Source organism: Gekko japonicus, unplaced genomic scaffold (genome assembly GCF_001447785.1).
Source record: "Gekko japonicus isolate JY-2015 unplaced genomic scaffold, Gekko_japonicus_V1.1 scaffold256, whole genome shotgun sequence".
NCBI lineage: Eukaryota > Metazoa > Chordata > Lepidosauria > Squamata > Gekkonidae > Gekko > Gekko japonicus.
Window position 1 is genome coordinate 227,864 of NW_015161412.1, and position 19,758 is coordinate 247,621.

The 19,758-nt window shown below is 42.3% G+C and overlaps 1 protein-coding gene across 1 annotated transcript in view; it reads right to left on the reverse strand.

The window, feature by feature from the left end:
• Positions 1–19,758, reverse strand: part of TC2N (tandem C2 domains, nuclear) — an 86,216-nt gene that overhangs the window by 25,381 nt on the left and 41,077 nt on the right. Inside the window, exons 7-11 of the mRNA XM_015427128.1 lie at positions 16,951–17,051; positions 15,556–15,672; positions 11,842–12,033; positions 10,485–10,599; positions 7,812–8,011 (exon numbers count right to left, since the gene is read on the reverse strand). Of these exons, the coding sequence (XP_015282614.1) occupies positions 7,812–8,011; positions 10,485–10,599; positions 11,842–12,033; positions 15,556–15,672; positions 16,951–17,051 (725 nt within the window). The remainder of the gene's footprint in view (positions 1–7,811; positions 8,012–10,484; positions 10,600–11,841; positions 12,034–15,555; positions 15,673–16,950; positions 17,052–19,758) is intronic.

The window sequence follows — 19,758 nt, forward strand, 5'->3', positions numbered from 1 at the left end:
TGTATAAAAAGGTAGCCACAATTGAGTCAACAGACACAGACACTTCAATCGGAGATTAGGCCTAATCCTGTAAATTGAGGAAACAGAATGAACAGCCCTGATTCAGTGATTTCCCCCCACACACACACGTTGTTGAGGGAGAGCTAGGTGCTGTGCCAACACAAGTGCAATATATAGGCCACATTTTCATTGTAGACAGGGCTCTTTTTGTAGAAAAAGCCCAGCAGGAACTCATTAGCATAATAGGCCACACCCAACAGCAGAAACTCATTAGCATATTAGGCCACGCCCATGACAGCACAGCTCATTAGCACATTAGGCCGCACCCCCATGTTGCCAGAAGTGTGGTTATCCAGCCACACCCACCTTTTGTTTGTTATTCTGTTTACCTTGTTTGTTGTCAAAACCCAGGGCTTTTTTGTAGCAGGAACTCCTTTGCATGTTAGGCCACGCCCCCTAATGTAGCCAATCCCAATGAGTTTCTGCTGTTGGGTGTGGCCTATTATGCTAATGAGCTCCTGCTGGCCGTGGCCAACTTGGGAGCCAGCCGGAACTCCATTCCTGTGCGTTCCTGCCCAAAAATAGCCCTGATTGTAGAATATCCATGTCATTTGTTGAGATTGGATTTGTAATGGTTCTCTGTGAGTGTCCCCCTTCCTTCTTTTAACACTTCATGTATTTTTCACATTTGAAGCACTTCACTTTTTAAAAAGGAACATTACCAACTACTCTAGCTATGTACTGCGATAACAGATGTGATGTTTCAAATAATTACTTCAGACTTGCACACTCACTTTGCCTTTGAATGCTCACACAGTACAACAAATGCAAAATACAATTCTAATTGCAAGGCCCCCTTGAGCAGAACTCTAACGAGGCAACATAGAAATATGCTAAATAGATAAATATAAACCAGGCAGAATTAGAATACTGCTTTTTTTCGCACATAAAATTGTAGCCATGAGTTCTCTGCACCGTACTTTCTATCTGCTTTTTTGTTTTTTGCAAAAGAGTGAGATTTCTGTTTTCAAACCAGCAATGCTATCTGCACTAACAAAATTCTTCTGATACCTGAAGTAAGCAGTGACTCCCGAAAGCTCATACCTTACCATAAATATTGTTAGTTTTTAAGATGCTACTGGACTCTTACTCTTTTCTACTGCAACAGACAGACTAACATAGCTATTCATCTTGATCTGTCTGCACTAATTCTTGATGCTTTCAGTGCAGTCAGTACAGAATACATGGAAATAAATTTGCATCAGTGTATGGTAAAGAAGTAGTAGTGTTGTTGTTGTTCAGTCGCATAGTCGAGTCCGACTCTTCACAACCCCATGAACCACATCACGCCAGGCTCTCCTGTCTTCTGTTGTGCTCCAGAGTTTGCTTAATTTCATGTTTGTTGCCTCGATAACAACTATCTCATCCTTTGCTGTCCCCTTCTTCTTTGACTTTCAAAAAGTGTTGTACATATAGGGGTGACACCTTTTCACCTGGAAAAATATGGGCAGTCTAACTATTAATTGCAAATCAAACATCGATAGGTTTGTTGCAACCAAGAACAGATATACAGTAATATTTTAATTATATATGGTTATTATTATTCTACATAGTGATATCTGCCTTAAGAGTGGGGAATGACAGTACACCTTCTAAAAATCAAACCTCTACTACCTGCCTTTATTTAAACATTAAAATTTAAACAATTTTTAAAGCAGAGGTTTTTGCAATCGAAGTCATTTGCACATCTTTTCAGAAACATGAACTAATTCTGTCAATAATCAGCCTCCCGCATGTGATAGAAAGAGCTCCTGGCACATTGTGTGAATAGGCAACAATCCTAAAACAACAGTTGCATGTGGAAAATATTAAATGACACCCCTACAAGCAACCGCTTTTAAAGAGAAACAACAATAGGAGCAACTGCTTTTAAGTAGAAACAACAATACCTCCCGGAAACACTCAGCATGAGGATTCACACTAGGTAAAATCCCTTTTCACTTGCATACCACAGCAGCTTTACAGCAGAGTGATCTTCAGTATTAAACCTCCGTGTGAGCTTTTAATCCGTTGAGAAAAGACTGTGGATCCATGGCAATTAAATGCTGTCACGTCAGAAGTCATTAGCAACATTTTTGTGTGGACTAGCCTGTTCTTTAGGGCCTACCCCAGCGATGGCTAACTTTTTTGATAAATGTGCCACAAGCTGAGTCCAAAAACTGCATCTCTCTTTAGGGCCATTATGGCACCTAATGCCTTGGAGTCGTTCTACTTCTAGACTATTGAGTAGGGGAAGATACAGCAACAAAGCACTGGAAAAGCACGCAGAATATGGTGTAGCCATGGCTGTGGGGCCTCGTGTACAAGTTCTGTACAGAATTCAGGCCTGACTGGCTACTTTCCTTCCCAGTTCCTAGCAAGTCTGAATCAAGTACTCCCCCTCTGTGTCCTTTAGCTGGGCCCGCCCAGTTCCTGCTGCTCTGTGCATACTACTTGAGTAGGTCTTTTCTCCCAAGGAGACCTTTGTCCTCAAGTAGGTCTCTCCTCCCACAGGAATTGGGTCTAGCTATCCTTCCTCCTCTCTGCTCCTGCCATACCCCCCAGGGTGCCTCCTTCTGCCCCATTACAATGCTGCTGGCATGCTTAGGGCAGTACCCATGGTCTACCTCTCCTCCCCAAGGATTGGGGGTGCCTTGGGATATAACAATCCCTCACAGTTCCCCAGAAATATACCCCCCAGTCCCTTGCACGTAACTGTTGGCAAAATACCACTAAGTCTTCCTAATGATAGTTTGGTTCCCACCCATGGTAACCACAGGAATTAATGTAGAACAAGAGGGAAATTTGACACTCATTTCCATGAGTTTGTGATTTCACAAAGCACTTAGCAAGACCAACTTCTGAGGTTCAAATTCAGTTATGAAACCTAACTTACTTTCATTAAACTAGGGGAAGTGGAGTACCTATACAATAGTATCAATGTCAAATTTTGGCTGCAAACCTTGTTTGACAATTCACTTTTATCAGCAGCTTCTTAATGCAAAAACACATGTTTTTGTACATCTGAATAAATCTAACCTTGGTCCAGTGAAGGGAGGCAGAACTAGGTGGATAGAACATACAAAGACACTGGGAAAAAACACCCTTTTCCAACAACCTAAGAGGCGACTCTACACATGGACATCACCAGATGGGCAACACCGAAATCAGATTGACTATATAATTTGCAGTCAAAGATGGAGAAGCTCTATCCAGTCAGTAAAAACAAGACCTGGAGCTGACTGTGGTTCAGATCATGAGCTACTCATTGCAAAATTCAGACTTAAACTGAAGAAAATCGGGAAAACCATGAGGCCATTCAGGTTTGACCTAGATCACATCCCTGATGAATATACAGTAGAGGTGAAGAATAGATTCAAGGGTCTGGATTTGATAGATAGAGTGCCTGAAGAACTATGGACGGAGGTTCGTGACATTGTACAGGAGGCAGCAATCACCACCATCCCAAAGAAAAAGAAATGTAAGAAAGCAAAGTGGCTTTCTGATGAGGCTTTACAAATAGCAGAGGAAAGAAGGAAAGCGAAAGGCAAAGGCGAAAAGGAAAGATTTACCCAACTGAACGCAGATTTCCAGAGAACAGCAAGGAGAGATAAGGAGGCCTTCCTGAATGAACAGTGCAAAGTAATAGAAGAAAACAATAGAATGGGAAGGACTAGAGATCTCTTCAAGAAAATTGGAGAAATCAAGGGAGCGTTCCATGCAAAGCTGGCCATGATAAAGGACAAAAACGGTAGGGACCTAACAGAAGCAGAAGAGATTAGGAAAAGATGGCAAGAATACACAGAAGAACTATACAAGAAAGACCTCGATGTCCTTGACAACCACGACGGTATAATCACTGACCTCGAGCCAGACATCCTGGAATGTGAAGTTAAATGGGCCTTAGAAAGCATTGCTAACAACAAAGCTAGTGGAGGTGATGGTATTCCAGCTGAGCTATTCAAAGTCTTAGAAGATGATGCTGTTAAAGTGCTGCACTCCATTTGCCAGCAAATTTGGAAAACGCAACAGTGGCCACAGGATTGGAAAAGATCAGTATACATTCCAATCCCAAAGAAGGGCAATGCCAAGGAATGTTCAAACTATCGCACAATTGCACTCATATCACATGCTAGCAAGGTCATGCTCAAGATCCTACAAGCTAGGCTTCAACAGTACGTGGATAGAGAACTGCCAGAAGTACAAGCTGGGTTTCGAAGAGGTAGAGGAACTAGAGATCAAATTGCCAACATTCGCTGGATTATGGAGAAAGCAAGAGAGTACCAGAAAAATATCTACTTCTGCTTCATTGACTATGCTAAAGCTTTTGACTGTGTGGATCACAACAAACTATGGCAGGTCCTTAAAGAGATGGGAGTACCAGACCACCTCACATGTCTCTTGAGAAACCTGTATAAGGGCCAAGAAGCGACAGTTAGAACTGGATATGGAACAACTGATTGGTTTAGCATAGGAAAAGGAGTACGACAAGGATGTATATTGTCGCCTTGCTTATTTAATATATATGCAGAGTACATCATGCGAAATGCTGGCCTGGATGAATCACAAGCGGGAATTAAGATTGCTGGGGAAAAGATCAACAACCTCAGATATGCAGACGATACCACTCTAATGGCAGAAAGTGAAGAGGACCTAAAGAGCCTCTTGCTCAGGGTAAAAGAGGAGAGCGCAAAAGTGGGCTTGAAGCTCAACATCAAAAAAACTAAGATCATGGCATCCGGCCCCATCACTCCTTGGCAAATAGTAGGGGAAGTCGTGGAAGTGGTGACAGACTTCACGTTCCTGGGATCCCAGATCACCGCAGACTGTGACAGCAGCCATGAAATTAAAAGACGCCTGCTCCTTGGGAGGAAAGCGATGGCACTGAGACAGTACCCTAAGACCACAATTGTACCTTTAAAGATTGACTACCTCTTTCAATAGTCTTTCAGTAGTCATGTATGGCTGCGAGAGTTGGACTATAAGGAAGGCCGAGTGCCGAAGAATAGATTCTTTTGAACTATGGTGCTGGAGAAGACTCTTGAGAGTCCCTTGGACTGCAAGAAGATCAAATCAGTCAATCCTAAAAGAAATCAACCCTGACTGTTCCCTGGAAGGCCAGATAATGAAACTGAAGCTCAAATACTTTGGCCACCAAATGAGAAGGGAGCACTCACTAGAGAAGACCCTGATGCTGGGAAAGATTGAAGGTCAAAGAAGACGGGGACGGCAAAGGATGAAATGGTTGGACAGTGTCATAGATGCAACGAACATGAAATTGAGCAAACTTCAGAGGACGGCAGAAAACAGGAGGGACTGGCGTGATCTTATCCATGGGGTCGCGAAGAGTTGGACTCGACTGTGCGACTGAACACTGAACAACAACAACAAATAATATATTCAACATCCAGTGAGTGTTAACATATTGTGTAAACAGGAATGATACCCTGAAAAATGAGAAATATGTCTGGCACTGTCCAAACTAGCTTCTGAATTGGATCTTGCTACTGTTAGTTATTAAACATTTAGTTTTGTTTTTAAATAGACAAGTTGCCTTATTATATATTTTTATTTAAGTGTTTTAAATAGAGATTAACTACTAAGACAAATTTAAGTTTTCCAAATATATAGCCCACATGGATAGGGTTGCCAGGTCTTGTTCCTCCGGCGGGGGGGGGGTGGATTTGAGGGGCATTCCGAGGGTGGGTGGGGACGTCACACAATGTCCCTGACGCATTGATGTCACCTGGAAATGATGTCATTGCATTGCGTTGGGGGATGCTATGGTATTTTTTTGCCCTCAAAACCATAGAGTTTGCCCAAATGCCAGAGCATCCCCGACATCCTCAACGTGATGTCGCATCATGCTTAGGGGAGGGTTTTCCCCCACCTGCCAGCTGGTCCACAGCAGAGAGAAGCCCCCAAAACCATGGCTGGCAACCCTATACATGGAACTCAGGGAATACTTCTGTTTGGAATTGTAAAGGATTATTTTTATTAATATATATAAATATATAAAAAAACCCATCTCCAGTGCACAAAAGACTACCCTGTCATTCACCTCTTACATCTCAAAATTAAAAGTGTCTGCAGGATCAAAGAAATTGTGGAATACCCACGCCACAGTTTGTGAGAAAAACCTTGTCTTACAAAGCAGTTCACTCATTGCAGATATACAAAATGAGGACTTTCTCGATTTTTTAGGCTTCCGGCCCTCATTCAGCCAGGAGGATAGGAATAAAGATTGCATATATTTCACTTTTCCCAAAAAAATTCCATTTTTTTCCTACATAGAATGGGAAAACCAGAGTTTTCCCCATGGCTTCAGGAAATTCTACATCTCTAGTTTGCTTCCAGCATATTCAGCTTTCACCCAACCCCCCAGTTTTACCTTCTATTCCTCCTATCTCCTCAGTTCATCTCTCTCCTCCCCATCCCAAGTGCTGACACTGTGGCCTGCTAGCCACCAAGAGCTCAAAATGTAATCTTGTGTGAGAAGTCTGACACCCTTTTCTCAAATAAGCAGACACTGTTTCTAGGATTTTAGGTTTTATTTTTAAAAACCCACAATTTATTTTTAAAAAACATTTCACGTTTTTCTTTAAACTTGGGGCTTCTTTCAGGCTTATAGAAAAATGCCCTCTATCTGAACACAGTTCCACTGTGCAGATCTTTGTATTTTAAAAAAAGATCTCATCTTTTTCTTCAAACTTGGGGCTTCTTCCAGGCTTATAGAAAAATGCCCTCTGTCTGAACACAGTTCCACTGTGCAGATCTTTTGGTCCACACTCTAAGGCCATTGTTCCAAATTAGATATAATAATCTGGAACAGTGCTGGGTGTAGAGCTTTCAGCCTGTGAGTCTGAGGGGATGCGCCTATCACCCATTCAAATGATTTTTGGTATGAGCCTGTGTTAAATGGTGTGTTATGATCTCTGGCACATTCACCCACTAGAGTTCAGTGTATAAAAAAGTTACAGGCTTCATACAAATAGAAAGCCTCTACCTGAGTTTTTATGGGGCCTAAACTTTACTCTCCTTGGATTCTGCCTCTGTAGATTGTGGCTTTTGCACTGTGTAAGATGGACAACTTATTTATGCATTTCTTTCCATTTTGAGCTCAAAACCCTAATCTGTTTTTGTTTCCCAAGATACAAGTATACAGTGTTTTTTCTGTTTTTTAAAAGTGCTAGTGCACATATATAAGGTTGCACCAATTCCCCCCTCAGGGTTTGGGAAAGCCTCCCCGTCAAAAAAAAAAAAAGTGATGGTACTCAGTCCACCACAAAAAAGCCCTGCAAGTATGGTACTCAGTACCACCACAAAAAAGCCCTGCAAGTATATCTTACGTAATTGTACATTTTAATCCAGTTTTTCCTGCAAAGAACTCATGGTAGTAGTCCTTTTTTTCATCATCACAACCATGTGAGGTAACCTGGGCTGAGAAAGAGTGACTTGGCTGAAAGTCATCTGGTGAGCCTCACTTGTTAGTAAGTCTCCTTGGTCCCCAACCCAAAACTTAAACCATTTCACCACGCTATCTCTCACCATCTGAAAAGGATCTAATTAGCATTTTCCAGGATGCAGCTTGAAGCCAAAACCCAAAAGAACCATTCAGAGAAACTCTATTATTTTCCTAAACATTACATAAACAGTAGGCTTTCCTTTTCCTAGAAAAGCACAACCTAAGCTGAGATGTCACCTAACAGGCTTCATTTTTGAGCTCATGCTAGTTTCCTGTTGTGGAGAGTGGGGGAAGGAGAACAACCAACCTGTCCCAGAAAGTGTTTTCTTCTCACGGAGCTCCTGCTGTATAGTTTGATGAGAAAGTTAACCCCTTGCTTGTTCTGGATCACTGGGAAAATCATCGTTTCACCCCATTTCACTCGACTATTGGAAGACTTCAGTAGGCGGGTCTTCTTTTTGTCAACCAGCTCTCCAGTGCTAAACATTGCAGCCTTCACAAAAAAATCTATTGCAGAAGACAGACACAAACTCAGTATTTTAAACACAAATGAAGCCCCCTAATATTGTCACTGGTGGAGTTTAAGAATCAGCAAGTGCAAGAAACATATGCTGAAACACCTGATCCAACCCAATAGCAAAATGTCTTCAGTATGATAGACAGAAGAAGTTGTAGAGAGGAATTTCATATTGTGAAGCTCCTGGTGGGGTTAGTAAGACATCCCTGTGCAGACACACACTGAACCCCTCTTAGGGAAAACTAGCCCCCACCCAATTACCCAAGGGGGGCTTGCCTTTAAACACACTGGTATGTTTAAGTATACCCTTTAATCACCCCACAGGAGTAAATTAAGGGGATAAACTCAGAGTTTGCACTAGAATAGGGTATGCACCTGTATTAGTAGCCAGAGTTTTCCAAATAGAAGCAACCATTCCCTCCTCCACCATTCTTGCTGATATACTAGAAAGCCATTTATTTGGTCCCAAGGAACTTAAGGGGTGTTATGCTACTGAAAACTGAACATTCTCCTACATGCAGTTGTTAGCCAAATTGCCTTAGATTGTTACTTAATATGGGGACTTATGATCTCACTGAAGGCAATAGGCGGTTTAGGGAGCAAGCACCTATGTATACAGGGGTCCCACCTCTTCCAGAAGCATCAGAAATAGACTCTGAGACTGATAAAAATGATTCTGTTTACTGAAGACTGTATCACAAGCACACAATAACACAAGCACATTCACAATGACACAAGCCTAGGAAAATTAGAGAGAAATATAGCACACTTGCATTAGCAGGATGATCATTACCTGTCCTGGGGAGAATGAAACGATTCTTAGAAAAAATGATGGAGACTATGGGTGAGGGGATCTTGTCCCGAACCAGCAGAGACATGTAAGGGCTCTTGACAGTACAAAGCTAAGAGTCACAGGGTGGGTTATAGGTCAGAAGAGAGGGAGATAGAGATAGAGAAAGAGAGAGCTCTAGCTCTTGTGTGTGTGTCCCCCTTTTATGAGGGGGCTTGAAGGGTGGGCTAGGCTTGGCCACCCCCTTGTCGGTCCGTCCCCAAAAACATGCTGATTGGTACTGGGTCCAGGTGGAATGGTCTAAGGGGATGGACAATATTGATATCTTTAGTGCAAACTAGGGATGTGCATTCGGTTCATCCGAACCAACTACACCCCCCAAAATGGCCCATTTGGACCCCTTTCGGGATGCTGCAGGCCGATTCAGATTCTCTGATCTGAATTGGCTTGCCGCCGAATTTCGGTGGCTATTCGGCCCCATTATATCCTATGGGCCATTGAAGTCAATGGCCAAAACATAGGGTATATTCTGGGGGCTGCAGGGGAGGGGGTTAGAGGGAGAGGCTCCAAACTTATATCCTATGGGCCATTTACTTCAATGGCCCATAGGATATAATGGGGCTGAAATTGACATTCGACTGGCCAAAAGACTCCCCTATTGGGCTGTACTGACGAAACTGACATACGGGAGTCTTACTGCCAGCCGAAATTGATTCTGCCCAATTCCGCCAAATCTGAATGGGCTGAATTATTTATTTTTTTTGCACACCCCTAGTGCAAACAGATCTAAGCAGTGGCGCCTGAAGGGATTGTGACTCTTAGGAGAGAGACATTGTTCCCAGATTGGCTTATGGCTGTGGTTTCGGCTAGGTTAGATATTAGGTGGGGGAAGAGAACGTTGTCTACATGCCAGGAAAAGAACTCTTCATGGAGTTTTAAGTCCCCTTTCCTTGGTCTTCTGTCCTGGCATAGCAGTGGCCTGGCTTTACAAGTGGCTGGTGAACAGGTCCATCTTACTGCAGGTAAGAGGGTAGCTGACAGGCAGGAACCATAGGCACATTATCTCAAAGAAAGGCTTCCTTCTTCTGGGTATGTGTCTGTACTGGCATCACTTGGAGTCACCTTACAGTTCAGTCCCCTTTTGCACACAACTAGCAAGGTCCAGTTTTTACCATTTAGGAATTAGGAGTCCATAGGAGCACTTCCAGCGCCTTGCAGGGTAACACAGTCACACCCGTTCCTCTACATAAAACTGCCCTTGTCTCCACTTTTTGGATATGCTCAAATGATTTTTTAAAAAATATACATAAAGTGAACATGGAAGGGGCTGTAACACCAGTTATTTATTGCTTTTCTTATTACTCACACCTTCATGAGTTCCAACAGCACTGGGCAAAGCAATATCCCATTTAGAGTGGAACATGTATAATGTTCTGAAATGCCAGTATTAATCTCAAGAGGAATTAAAAGAGAACAGCCACATTAATTCCAACCACATAAAGCTTAATCTAGCAGGACATCTTCTGGACCTTATTCTGGCATGAGAAATAAGCCTCAAAATAGCACTCCACAGCATAAGAACATGTGAGAACAGCTGAACTATTCAAGATCTACACTTACCAGTTACAAATTACTACAGAAGAACAAAATACAAAAGGGCTGCAGAGACTTACTTAAAGATAATGGTGTGGATGAGCTTGGAAGGTTCTGGGCTTCAAGAATTTGCAACTGGATTCGGCTATTTACTGCTTGAAAACAGGTACCTATTTTCAGTTCTGCAGAACACACCTATAAGAAGCAGAATATGTTCCATTTGCATCTCAACGAAATTTCACAAATCACACAGAGAAGGGTTCAATATATATAGGTGTTCAGAGAAGAGCCCTGTTGACAAGTTATAATGAACACACGTACAATCCATGAACAGTGTACACTTGATTTTTAATGCATGTGTTGAGTAATTCTCATTTTACATTCAACACATGTACAACTGAACATGTGATTTATTTATTTAAACATTTCTATACCACCTTTCCACCCCAACAGAGTCTCCAAGGCGGCAAACATCAGAACACTTCAGTATTAAGACATTTAGCATGTTAAAAAATTAAATCCTGCATTTATCCAGGTACTGGTTCCCAGTTTTATTTGTAAAGTAAAGTTGTACTGGCTGTTTCTCACGAGTAGGTGTATGCATGCAGAGCACACACAAGCCATTTACTGTAACATGCGAACCCAGCTAATGACACACTGAAATACAGACCAAAGAATAGGGCCAACCAAAGTGTTCACGAGGCCCAGTGAGATCTTGCAGTCCTGCCATCCACTTACCATAGAAACCAGAATCAATCAATTGACTCTTCTTTGAGAACTGAGTACACACTATACCACAAAATCCCTACTTAAAACCTTCCCTGTTCCTTTTTTCTTTACAAGACACTCTATGATCTAGGCTACTTGACTGGGACAATCATAACCCTGCCTGACCAACCTTATCTCTAACTATCCATTAAGAATTATTTCACGTAGAGCAAACAGGATCCTACAACAGCTGACAGCAACCCATCAGCCAAGGAATGCTGTATTTCAGGGTCATGATATTTAATGGAGGTTATGGGTGTTTAGAGAGAGAATATAAAAGCTGCAAATGCCATCTGACTCACTTGTAACTGTGTTTGTTACATGTGGTTCAACAGCCCCATAGTAATGGGACCTTCCGAGTTCTAACTATCCTCTTATATTCCACTCTCTTCTCATGTAACATACAATGCTGGTGAAGGAGGTCCACGTCTGCTATCTGACCCTATCTCAGAATGTTAAGGTCTATTAGCCAGGTTATAACTGCTGTAGGGTTACCTCTGGGGATCATCAAGAAATAAGCAGCAACTTGGTACCAGGCTGTGAATGTTATTACTTTTTAGCACTTAGTATACTTCAAGCTCCACTCCAGAATCCCAAACTATACTGAGGACTTCCACAATGAAAAAACAGTTCCATGCTACTTCCAAGATTCCCTTCACCACCACTTACTGATGCTTTGGAAGGAGGTGCTATTATCAACCAATGGTCAGTTTCGTGCGTGCTGAGTTCCCGCAGTGGCAGGGCACACTCTCCTATGGTTTTCTTTCTGGGAGTCAGAGCCTGTACTCTGAACACTAGTCTTGCCGTCTGTAGGAGTTGCAGTTTGATAGCAAAGACAAAGGTTTCCATGAATTCAATATCCTAAAAGGAAAAATAATCATTATTGAATAGATCAAAGTATTCAGTTTAATCCTAACTTCAAACACATTGGGCTGAATTCTGTTGTACAGATCCACACATACGTAGGTGGGATGTGATTTTTCCCGATTCTCTACTCATGCCATGGCCCTCCAAACTCCTCTCTCTTGCTGTTCCTGGTGGCCTCTTATCCCCCAGGAACAGTATTTTAGGCAGCAACAGGAAGAGAAGCAAGAATGTCATGCTCTGAGAACTGAAATCCTACCACCTCTAGTAAATTTGGACAGGATTCAAGCTGCAGAAGACCTGCTTTGTTAGGGCAAATATAACTTACAGAATAAATAACAGGGCTTTTAAAGATCATTAGAAACCCCATATTTTATGTGTAGGATATTATTCTTGCTCTAACCCAACAACAGTATGGAACCATCGGGCCCATAGGGAAAGAATGACTGGGGCACCTTGTTCTAGAACTAGACTTCATAACTTAATCATAACTTAATTCATAACTGAATCCTTCTTCAAAGAAGTCGAGGCTAGTAACCATAACCATTTTTGTAGCAATGAATTCTATAATTATGCACTGTATCAACTGCTTCCTTCTGTCTCTCCCACCTGCACCACTGATTTCATTGTGTAACCCCAACTGCTAGTACTGATAGCAAAAAATAAAAATAAAAATGAAAGTTTCATCTCCACACCGTTCATAGTGAATCTTCACTTCAGGTGTATTTTTTTCTGATCTGAAAAGTTCCAAATGTTCTAGCCTTTTCTTTGAAGAAAGGTTCTCCAATGTTTGATCATTTAAGTTGTCACTTCCTGAACTTTTTGCTGCTTCATAATATCTTGCAGGTGACCAAAACCTCAAAATTAGTGCTGAACTTTTTTTAGGGGGGGCTTCGTTTCCCTGTAAATAATTTCCTGTAGCTTGGTTTCCCTGTAAATAATTTGATTAACTAGTGGGTTAGGGAGAATGCTCCAAGGCTCATGTTGCAAACAGGGGAATGCACATAAGATATTTCAAATATTAAAAACAGGATTTCCTAAAAGTCTGAATGGCTATTGGAAAGTAGGGAGAAGCTGCGCTGCTCATTACAAGTGACATCACAGACAACAACCAATAGAGACACAGTAGGGCTGACTTTAACAGAAGCCTAATAGGCAAAAATTAACAGATAAAGCTTTTTGAGTCATAGAGTTTGGGGAGAGGAGAAAAAAACTTCACTCTGTTTTGTAACTATTAAATGCTTACGAACCCTGCTAGGGGAAAAAAAAAACACTGGTTGCCACCACACACACATTTTTGATGCAATGATTCCCAGAACCTCCAATTTCTAACAAGTAGTGAGGCATGCCACTTTTCATTTGCACTGACTGAACATCAAGTCATGTGACTCTTCCTCTTGACCAAATGAAGACTCATGTTGTTGTTGTTCAGTCACACAGTTGAGTCCGACTCTTCCCGACCCCATGGACCAGATCACACCAGGCCTTCCTGTCTTCCACCGTCCTCTGACGTTTGCTCAATTTCATGTTCGTTGCATCTATGACATTGTCTAACCATCTCATCCTTTGCCGTCCCCGTCTTCTTTGACCTTCAATCTTTCCCAGCATCAGGGTCTTCTCCAGTGAGTGCTCCCTTCTCATTTGGTGGCCAAAGTATTTGAGCTTCAGTTTCATTATCTGGCCTTCCAGGGAACAGTCAGGGTTGATTTCTTTTAGGATTGACTGATTTGATCTTCTTGCAGTCCAAGGGACTCTCAAGAGTCTTCTCCAGCACCATAGTTCAAAAGAATCTATTCTTCGGCACTCGGCCTTCCTTATAGTCCAACTCTCGTAGCCATACATGACTATTGGGAATACCATTGCTTTGACCATGCGGACTTTTGTTGGCAGGGTGATGTCTCTACTTTTTATCATGCTGTTTAGGTTCGCCATCGCTTTCCTCCCAAGGAGCAGGCGTCTTTTAATTTCGTGAGGTCCTGGAGGAAAAATTTAGGCTGCTAGGCAGAAGACTCAAGGCCAGGACCTCCAAAGTAGCCTTCTCAGAAGTGCTACCTGTTCCACTCACAGGGCCGGAGAGACAAGCACAAATTAGGAGTCTCAATGCGTGGATGAGACAAAGACTCATACTGTTCAATATTTCATAAATAAAAATACTGACCGGCTTATTTTGTAATACCCCCACCTATTCCTATACTCAAGAGAGGCAAATCGTCCCCCAAATTACATACTGCTGCTCTCTCTGCTTTATTTTTTATTCATTCTATTCATTCTATTATTCATTCATTCTATTCATTCTATTATTTATTCACTCTACCATAGACTATCCTGCTCTGGTTTTAAAAGCTAAGAATAAATTTGATCTTTATGTTAAAAAGACTGAATTATCACACAGTTCAAATAAGTTTCATCAGCATGTAAAATGGCAAGTTGGAGAACAGTGGCTGAAACTTTTTGTGTAAACAATTAAGTGGATGTGCGGTCAAAGGCAAGTTGCATCCATCCTCCAAATCAGAAATATAACTTCTAGAGACCCTGGGAAAGTTACTAAACTAACAGAACAATCCTAAGTCTACTTAGAATCCTATTCAGGTCTATTAAATTTGGCTTACTCCCATTAAAGTGCACATCATTTCAGATGGGTAGCAGAGTTAGTCTGCAGTAGAAGAGCAAGATCGGGACTGGAGTCCTATAGCACTTTAAAGACCAACAAGATTTCCAGGATGTAAGCATTCAAGGGTCAGTACTCCTTTTGTCGAGCTGCGGTGGCTCAAGTGTTTAAGACACTGAACTGCAGGCTGTGGAAGGCCAGTAGTTCAGCAGTTCGAGACCCGGGTGCCACATAATGGAATGAGCTCCCATCTCTAGTTCCAGCTCCTGCCAACCTAGCAGTTCGAAAGCAAGAAATTGCAAGTAGATAAACAGGTACCACTTCGGTGGGAAGGTAACAGCGTTCCATGCGCCTTGGTGTTTAGTCATGCCGGCCACATGACCACGGAAACGTCTTCAGACAGCGCTGGCTCTTCGGCTTTGAAACGGAGATGAGCACCACAACCCTAGAGTCGGATTCGACTGGCTTTCGAGCAAGGGAACCTTTGCCTTTACCTTACTCCTTTTGTCAGATATCTGATAAGTGAGTTTTGACTCTCAAACGTTTACACCCTGGAAATTTCACTGGTCTTTAAGGTGCTCCTGGACTTGACACCTGCTCTTAAACTAGAGGACAACAACTTTAACAAGGCATCACCGAAAGACAAAAAAAACAGAGGCTAAATAAGGACAGTGATTTATAATGGACAGGCAGTGCCTAGTGAACGGGGACACCTGACAAGACTTACAAGAGAGAAGATCAAAATCAAACCTTCCCTGATAACTGGGCTACCCATTTTGCTACATGGATACCGTGTTTTCTAGAAGGTCTGAAGCAGGTAACTCCTCATCTACCATCCCACTTGTGCCCATGCCATACAGAAACCAAGTTAATTCACACGCAGGAAAACCCCTTCAGCATACGTCACTTACGCTGGAAGCTTCTTTGGCCATGCACTTGAACTGCACTGGTTTAGACAATGTAAGAATTCCCTTGATAGAAATATGAGGGTTTTCTCCACAGCCAGATGGCCAGCTCAGATCTTTACACTGTAATATTCAAAACAGAGAGTGAATTTATTTGGCTGGTCAAAGTAAGTTTTTCATAATGTCTAGCGTTACTCATCCTCTCATTACAGAATGTGATTATCCGAGCTTTTATAAAACCTTAAACTGAAAATGCATCTTTGGCAATTCAGACTGTGAGCACATATAATCATTACTGACTATGCTAATTTGTAATGGGTACCTCAGATACACTTGTAGGAGCCAAGCTTCATCCATGCTGTGCCATAGCAGAGCACTGAAGGAGTTGAGCTAATCACCACAATATACAAAAATGTCAGAGAAGATTAGTGTAAGAAAATAAGGGGTAACGTGAATATGTATCTTCTGAAAATGATACCCATAAGGGGGCCATAAGTTCAGTCACTCAGAGTATGAACTCTAAGTGAACATCATCGTAAGTTCATTCCTTGATAGTCACAGGGTCAAACTGGATGTGGCGGAAATCTGTAATCAAATCACCTGCCCCTTTACATTTCTCTTAAAGCAGCAGACGGTTCTGCAGCATCTTGTAAAGCTCGGAAGGACCTCTGCTTGAGACCCCAGAGAGCTATTGTCCTGATGAACTCTTTGGACGGGATGCACCAATGGTTTGACAGTACATTACATTCCCTCCACCATGAAAGCCTAGCAAGGTTACACAGGCAAACAGCATTAGTCTTCAAAGAACATATGGTATAAAAAGCAACGTACATCATTAGCTGAAACATAAAAACAAAAAATACCAGAAAAGGAAAAAAAAGTGGAACTCAGTAATGGATCTGCTCCTATAAATCTGTCCTGCTTCCATGTACCAGGCAAAGGTTCATTTCACCAGGGGAAAGGGCTAATGTTGAGACCCATTTAAAGTAATGGCCCCATTCCTTTATCTCACTGCATTAAGTAAGTTAAGTAACCCTTGTATATGCTTTGTCTGTCTTTCTAGCTGTGTTTAATCACACACACACACGGAATCGGATGCACCTCTCTTGGTTCAAGACCTGGCTCCTGTGCAGTGGCGTACAGAGTAAGGCAGAAGGAAAGGAAAGGAAAGTGGTCTATATTCAGAAAGATCAGGTCTCCTAATTGTTAATATCAACAAATAAGCTTGACACTTGAAAGTTTTCATACAGGCTGCACTGAACTAATCTGGTTTAGGAGTACAAGTCAGTCTCATGGAGCTCCCTCTTTAGGAGTGGAGGGTGCAGGGTGATGGAGCAAAACCCTCACCAGTCCAAGACCCACCATGGGCTCAATTCCTGGCAACCTGTTAAGCATACTTACTTGCAAGACTGTGATCCATATCTGTTCCACAGAGGGAACATAGTATAGCTTCACATTCAGCCTGCCAAATTCTCGCTCATCACCTGATAACGTAATGGTATCTGGGGATAAATCCAACTCATTTAGAACTTGTTCTCAGGGACTATAAAACAGTATTCAACTCTGTAAACCAGATTTTTTTAAAGGTCTCACTGCTTAAGTATTTCCTCTAAACAAAATAACATATGCCAGGACTTAGTATTATCAATAAGGAAATGAAAGCATTTGATCCAGAGAATGCTACAAATGTTGTTATCCCTATTTCAAATATTTCAAATATGTGTGATTTCATCCAAGTACAAATACAGCAGTGAAGGCTTCTCAAAGTTTCACTGACAAGGTAAAGGTCTTCCAACTCTCCCCCACCCCCACACAGAACTCCTTAGCCTTTAACAGTTGCACAGCTGGCACACAAAGAGATGCATTTGTTTCCCACTGTATGTCTGCAGTAGGAACATTTTCAGCTACTGAGTTTCTGTCATATTGCTATTAAGGACACAGGAACCCTCCTGGAAACTGCTGGCAATTCTAACAGGATAACTGTGAAATGTAGGTCGAATCTGCATTTGCATTTTTAAATCAGTTTCACGCTGCTGTGACTCTGTCTTTGGTCGAATCTGCATTTGTCTTTCCCACCGGTGTCCCAGCCTTCTGACTCCGTCTTCAAAAAAGCTGTCTACATTTGGTTTCGTTTTCACACCTCAGCAGTGCTAGCATACTTTTGTACATCCACATATGTTTATCACCTTCTCGTGGCGGCTCCACTGTCATTGCACCTCCCCACTGCTTTAAAAGAATCTTCTCCAAACAACGTTCAAACAAGCATAGAGAAAGACGGCATCACAGCAGCACGAAACTGATTTAAAAATGCAAATGCAGATTTGACCTTTCTCTATGCTTGTTTGAATGTTGTTTGGAGAAGATTATTTTAAAGCAGTGCAGAGGTGCAATGACAATGGAGTCACCATGAAAGGGCAATAAACATAAGCCTTCATGCAAAAGATGTTGAGGTGCGAAAACGACACCAAATGTAGACAGCTTTTTTAAAGACGGTGTCAGAAGGCTGGGACACCAGTGGGAAAGACAAATGCAGATTCGACCTTAAGGGCACAGAAATTTACCCCAGCAACACAGCAGCCAATGAGAGCAGCACTCTGTACCAGGAGCTATGTACTGGAAAGTGGTTTAAGGTCTGACAGTTGGTGGTTCAGTTAGAGGTTTGGACAGTTGAAAGTTGAGAGTGAGAGAAGCCCTGCTGAAGGCCTAATTTCACAAGAGTGTGAATTAACCAAAGACCTGGTGTCTCCACAGATCTTTACATTCTCCTGCCTGGGCAACAGTATACCAACAGGATTTGCAGGGTCCGGTCTGTAACCGTTGCTGCAGAATGCTGTACTTTACGTTACAAAACTGCCAGGGACTGTTTTCCCCAGGCACATACTGTTTGAAACCTAACATCCCACAATTCCTTGTTAAGTGTTAGTATTTATCTCAGTTGTATGTTTCTTTCAGTTTACTTTTAAAAAGCAAACCATCTTATTCCTGTCATCTTACTTCATTCTCCCACAATTACCAACACAGCGCCACCGGAGGTCAGCGCACTCTCCTGAGTCTGTCGATTCTGTCTCCTCCAACTTTTTAAATTCCCACTGGGAACCAGATGGAAACCTGAAAGAAAATCCTTCAGGGGTGGTGTTTAACCCTGAGGAAACTGTCACAGTAATACCATACATTTTCATCCTGAAAGTGGTTTTGTATTTTCCTACCCCAAGGTAGACTCCTTTGTGCACAAGGAGATTCACTTCTCTTTCATAAGCATTGCCACTTAATTTCTTGCCAGCATTAGGATTGCTTCCTTTCACTGGTACAGTATAAAGCAGAAAATCTTTCCATGAGTATGTACCATCAAGAATCCTAATATCACCTAAAGAATTAAAAAAATGGACTTGGAAACCAGAGGTGGTTTGATGCCCAAACAACTGCTCAGGGTGCCAAACTTGACAGGGAGCATCAGCATGGCATGGAAGGAGACAAGGAGACTATTGGTACAGCTTTGGATGAACTGCAGGAGGGAGATTACATATCTGAATGGTTCCATGTGAATAGCTTTCTCTATGTAGGAAAATAGTTTGTATGGGTATATAGTGTTTGCAGGTATTACACTGATGAGACCCTTTAGAATCTTGTAACACTTATGTCAGAAAAGAGTACTGCGGAACAAGCAATATACAGAGATAGCAGTTTGAACAAGGACAGCCTCAGAAGCACATCACAGCTGCTCCTGAGATTGACAAAAACACTGAGCCAAATTAGCTGGGATGGGCATTCCCAAGTTCATCCTGGGAGGACGCCACTATTTTAAAGAGTGAGCTCCCACCTTGTAATTCCTTTAAACTGAACCGTGGGGTCCCAATTCTGGTTGGGACCACCATGGCCCGATGGGGGTGGATTCTACTCACCACCCATGCCATTTTTCCAGCCCCAAATGGCACTGCGGGGGGGGGGAGTGTTGGTAAAGGTTCTAAGGTCACATGGGCACGCAGGAGCTCTTAAAAATGGCGCTGGGGGGGGGGGGGGAGTGTTGGTAGAGGTTCTAAGGTCACATGGGAACGAAGGAGATTCTAAGGTGGCTATAGAGTTCACAAGTCTCTCTCAGAAGCAGAGGTGCCTACAATGATCTCTAGCATTATATTTTAGAAGTGGAGGCCCGCAACAAAATGTTGCGTACTGTGTTGTAGTTTAATTTAAGTTGTAGTTGTAATCGCTGTC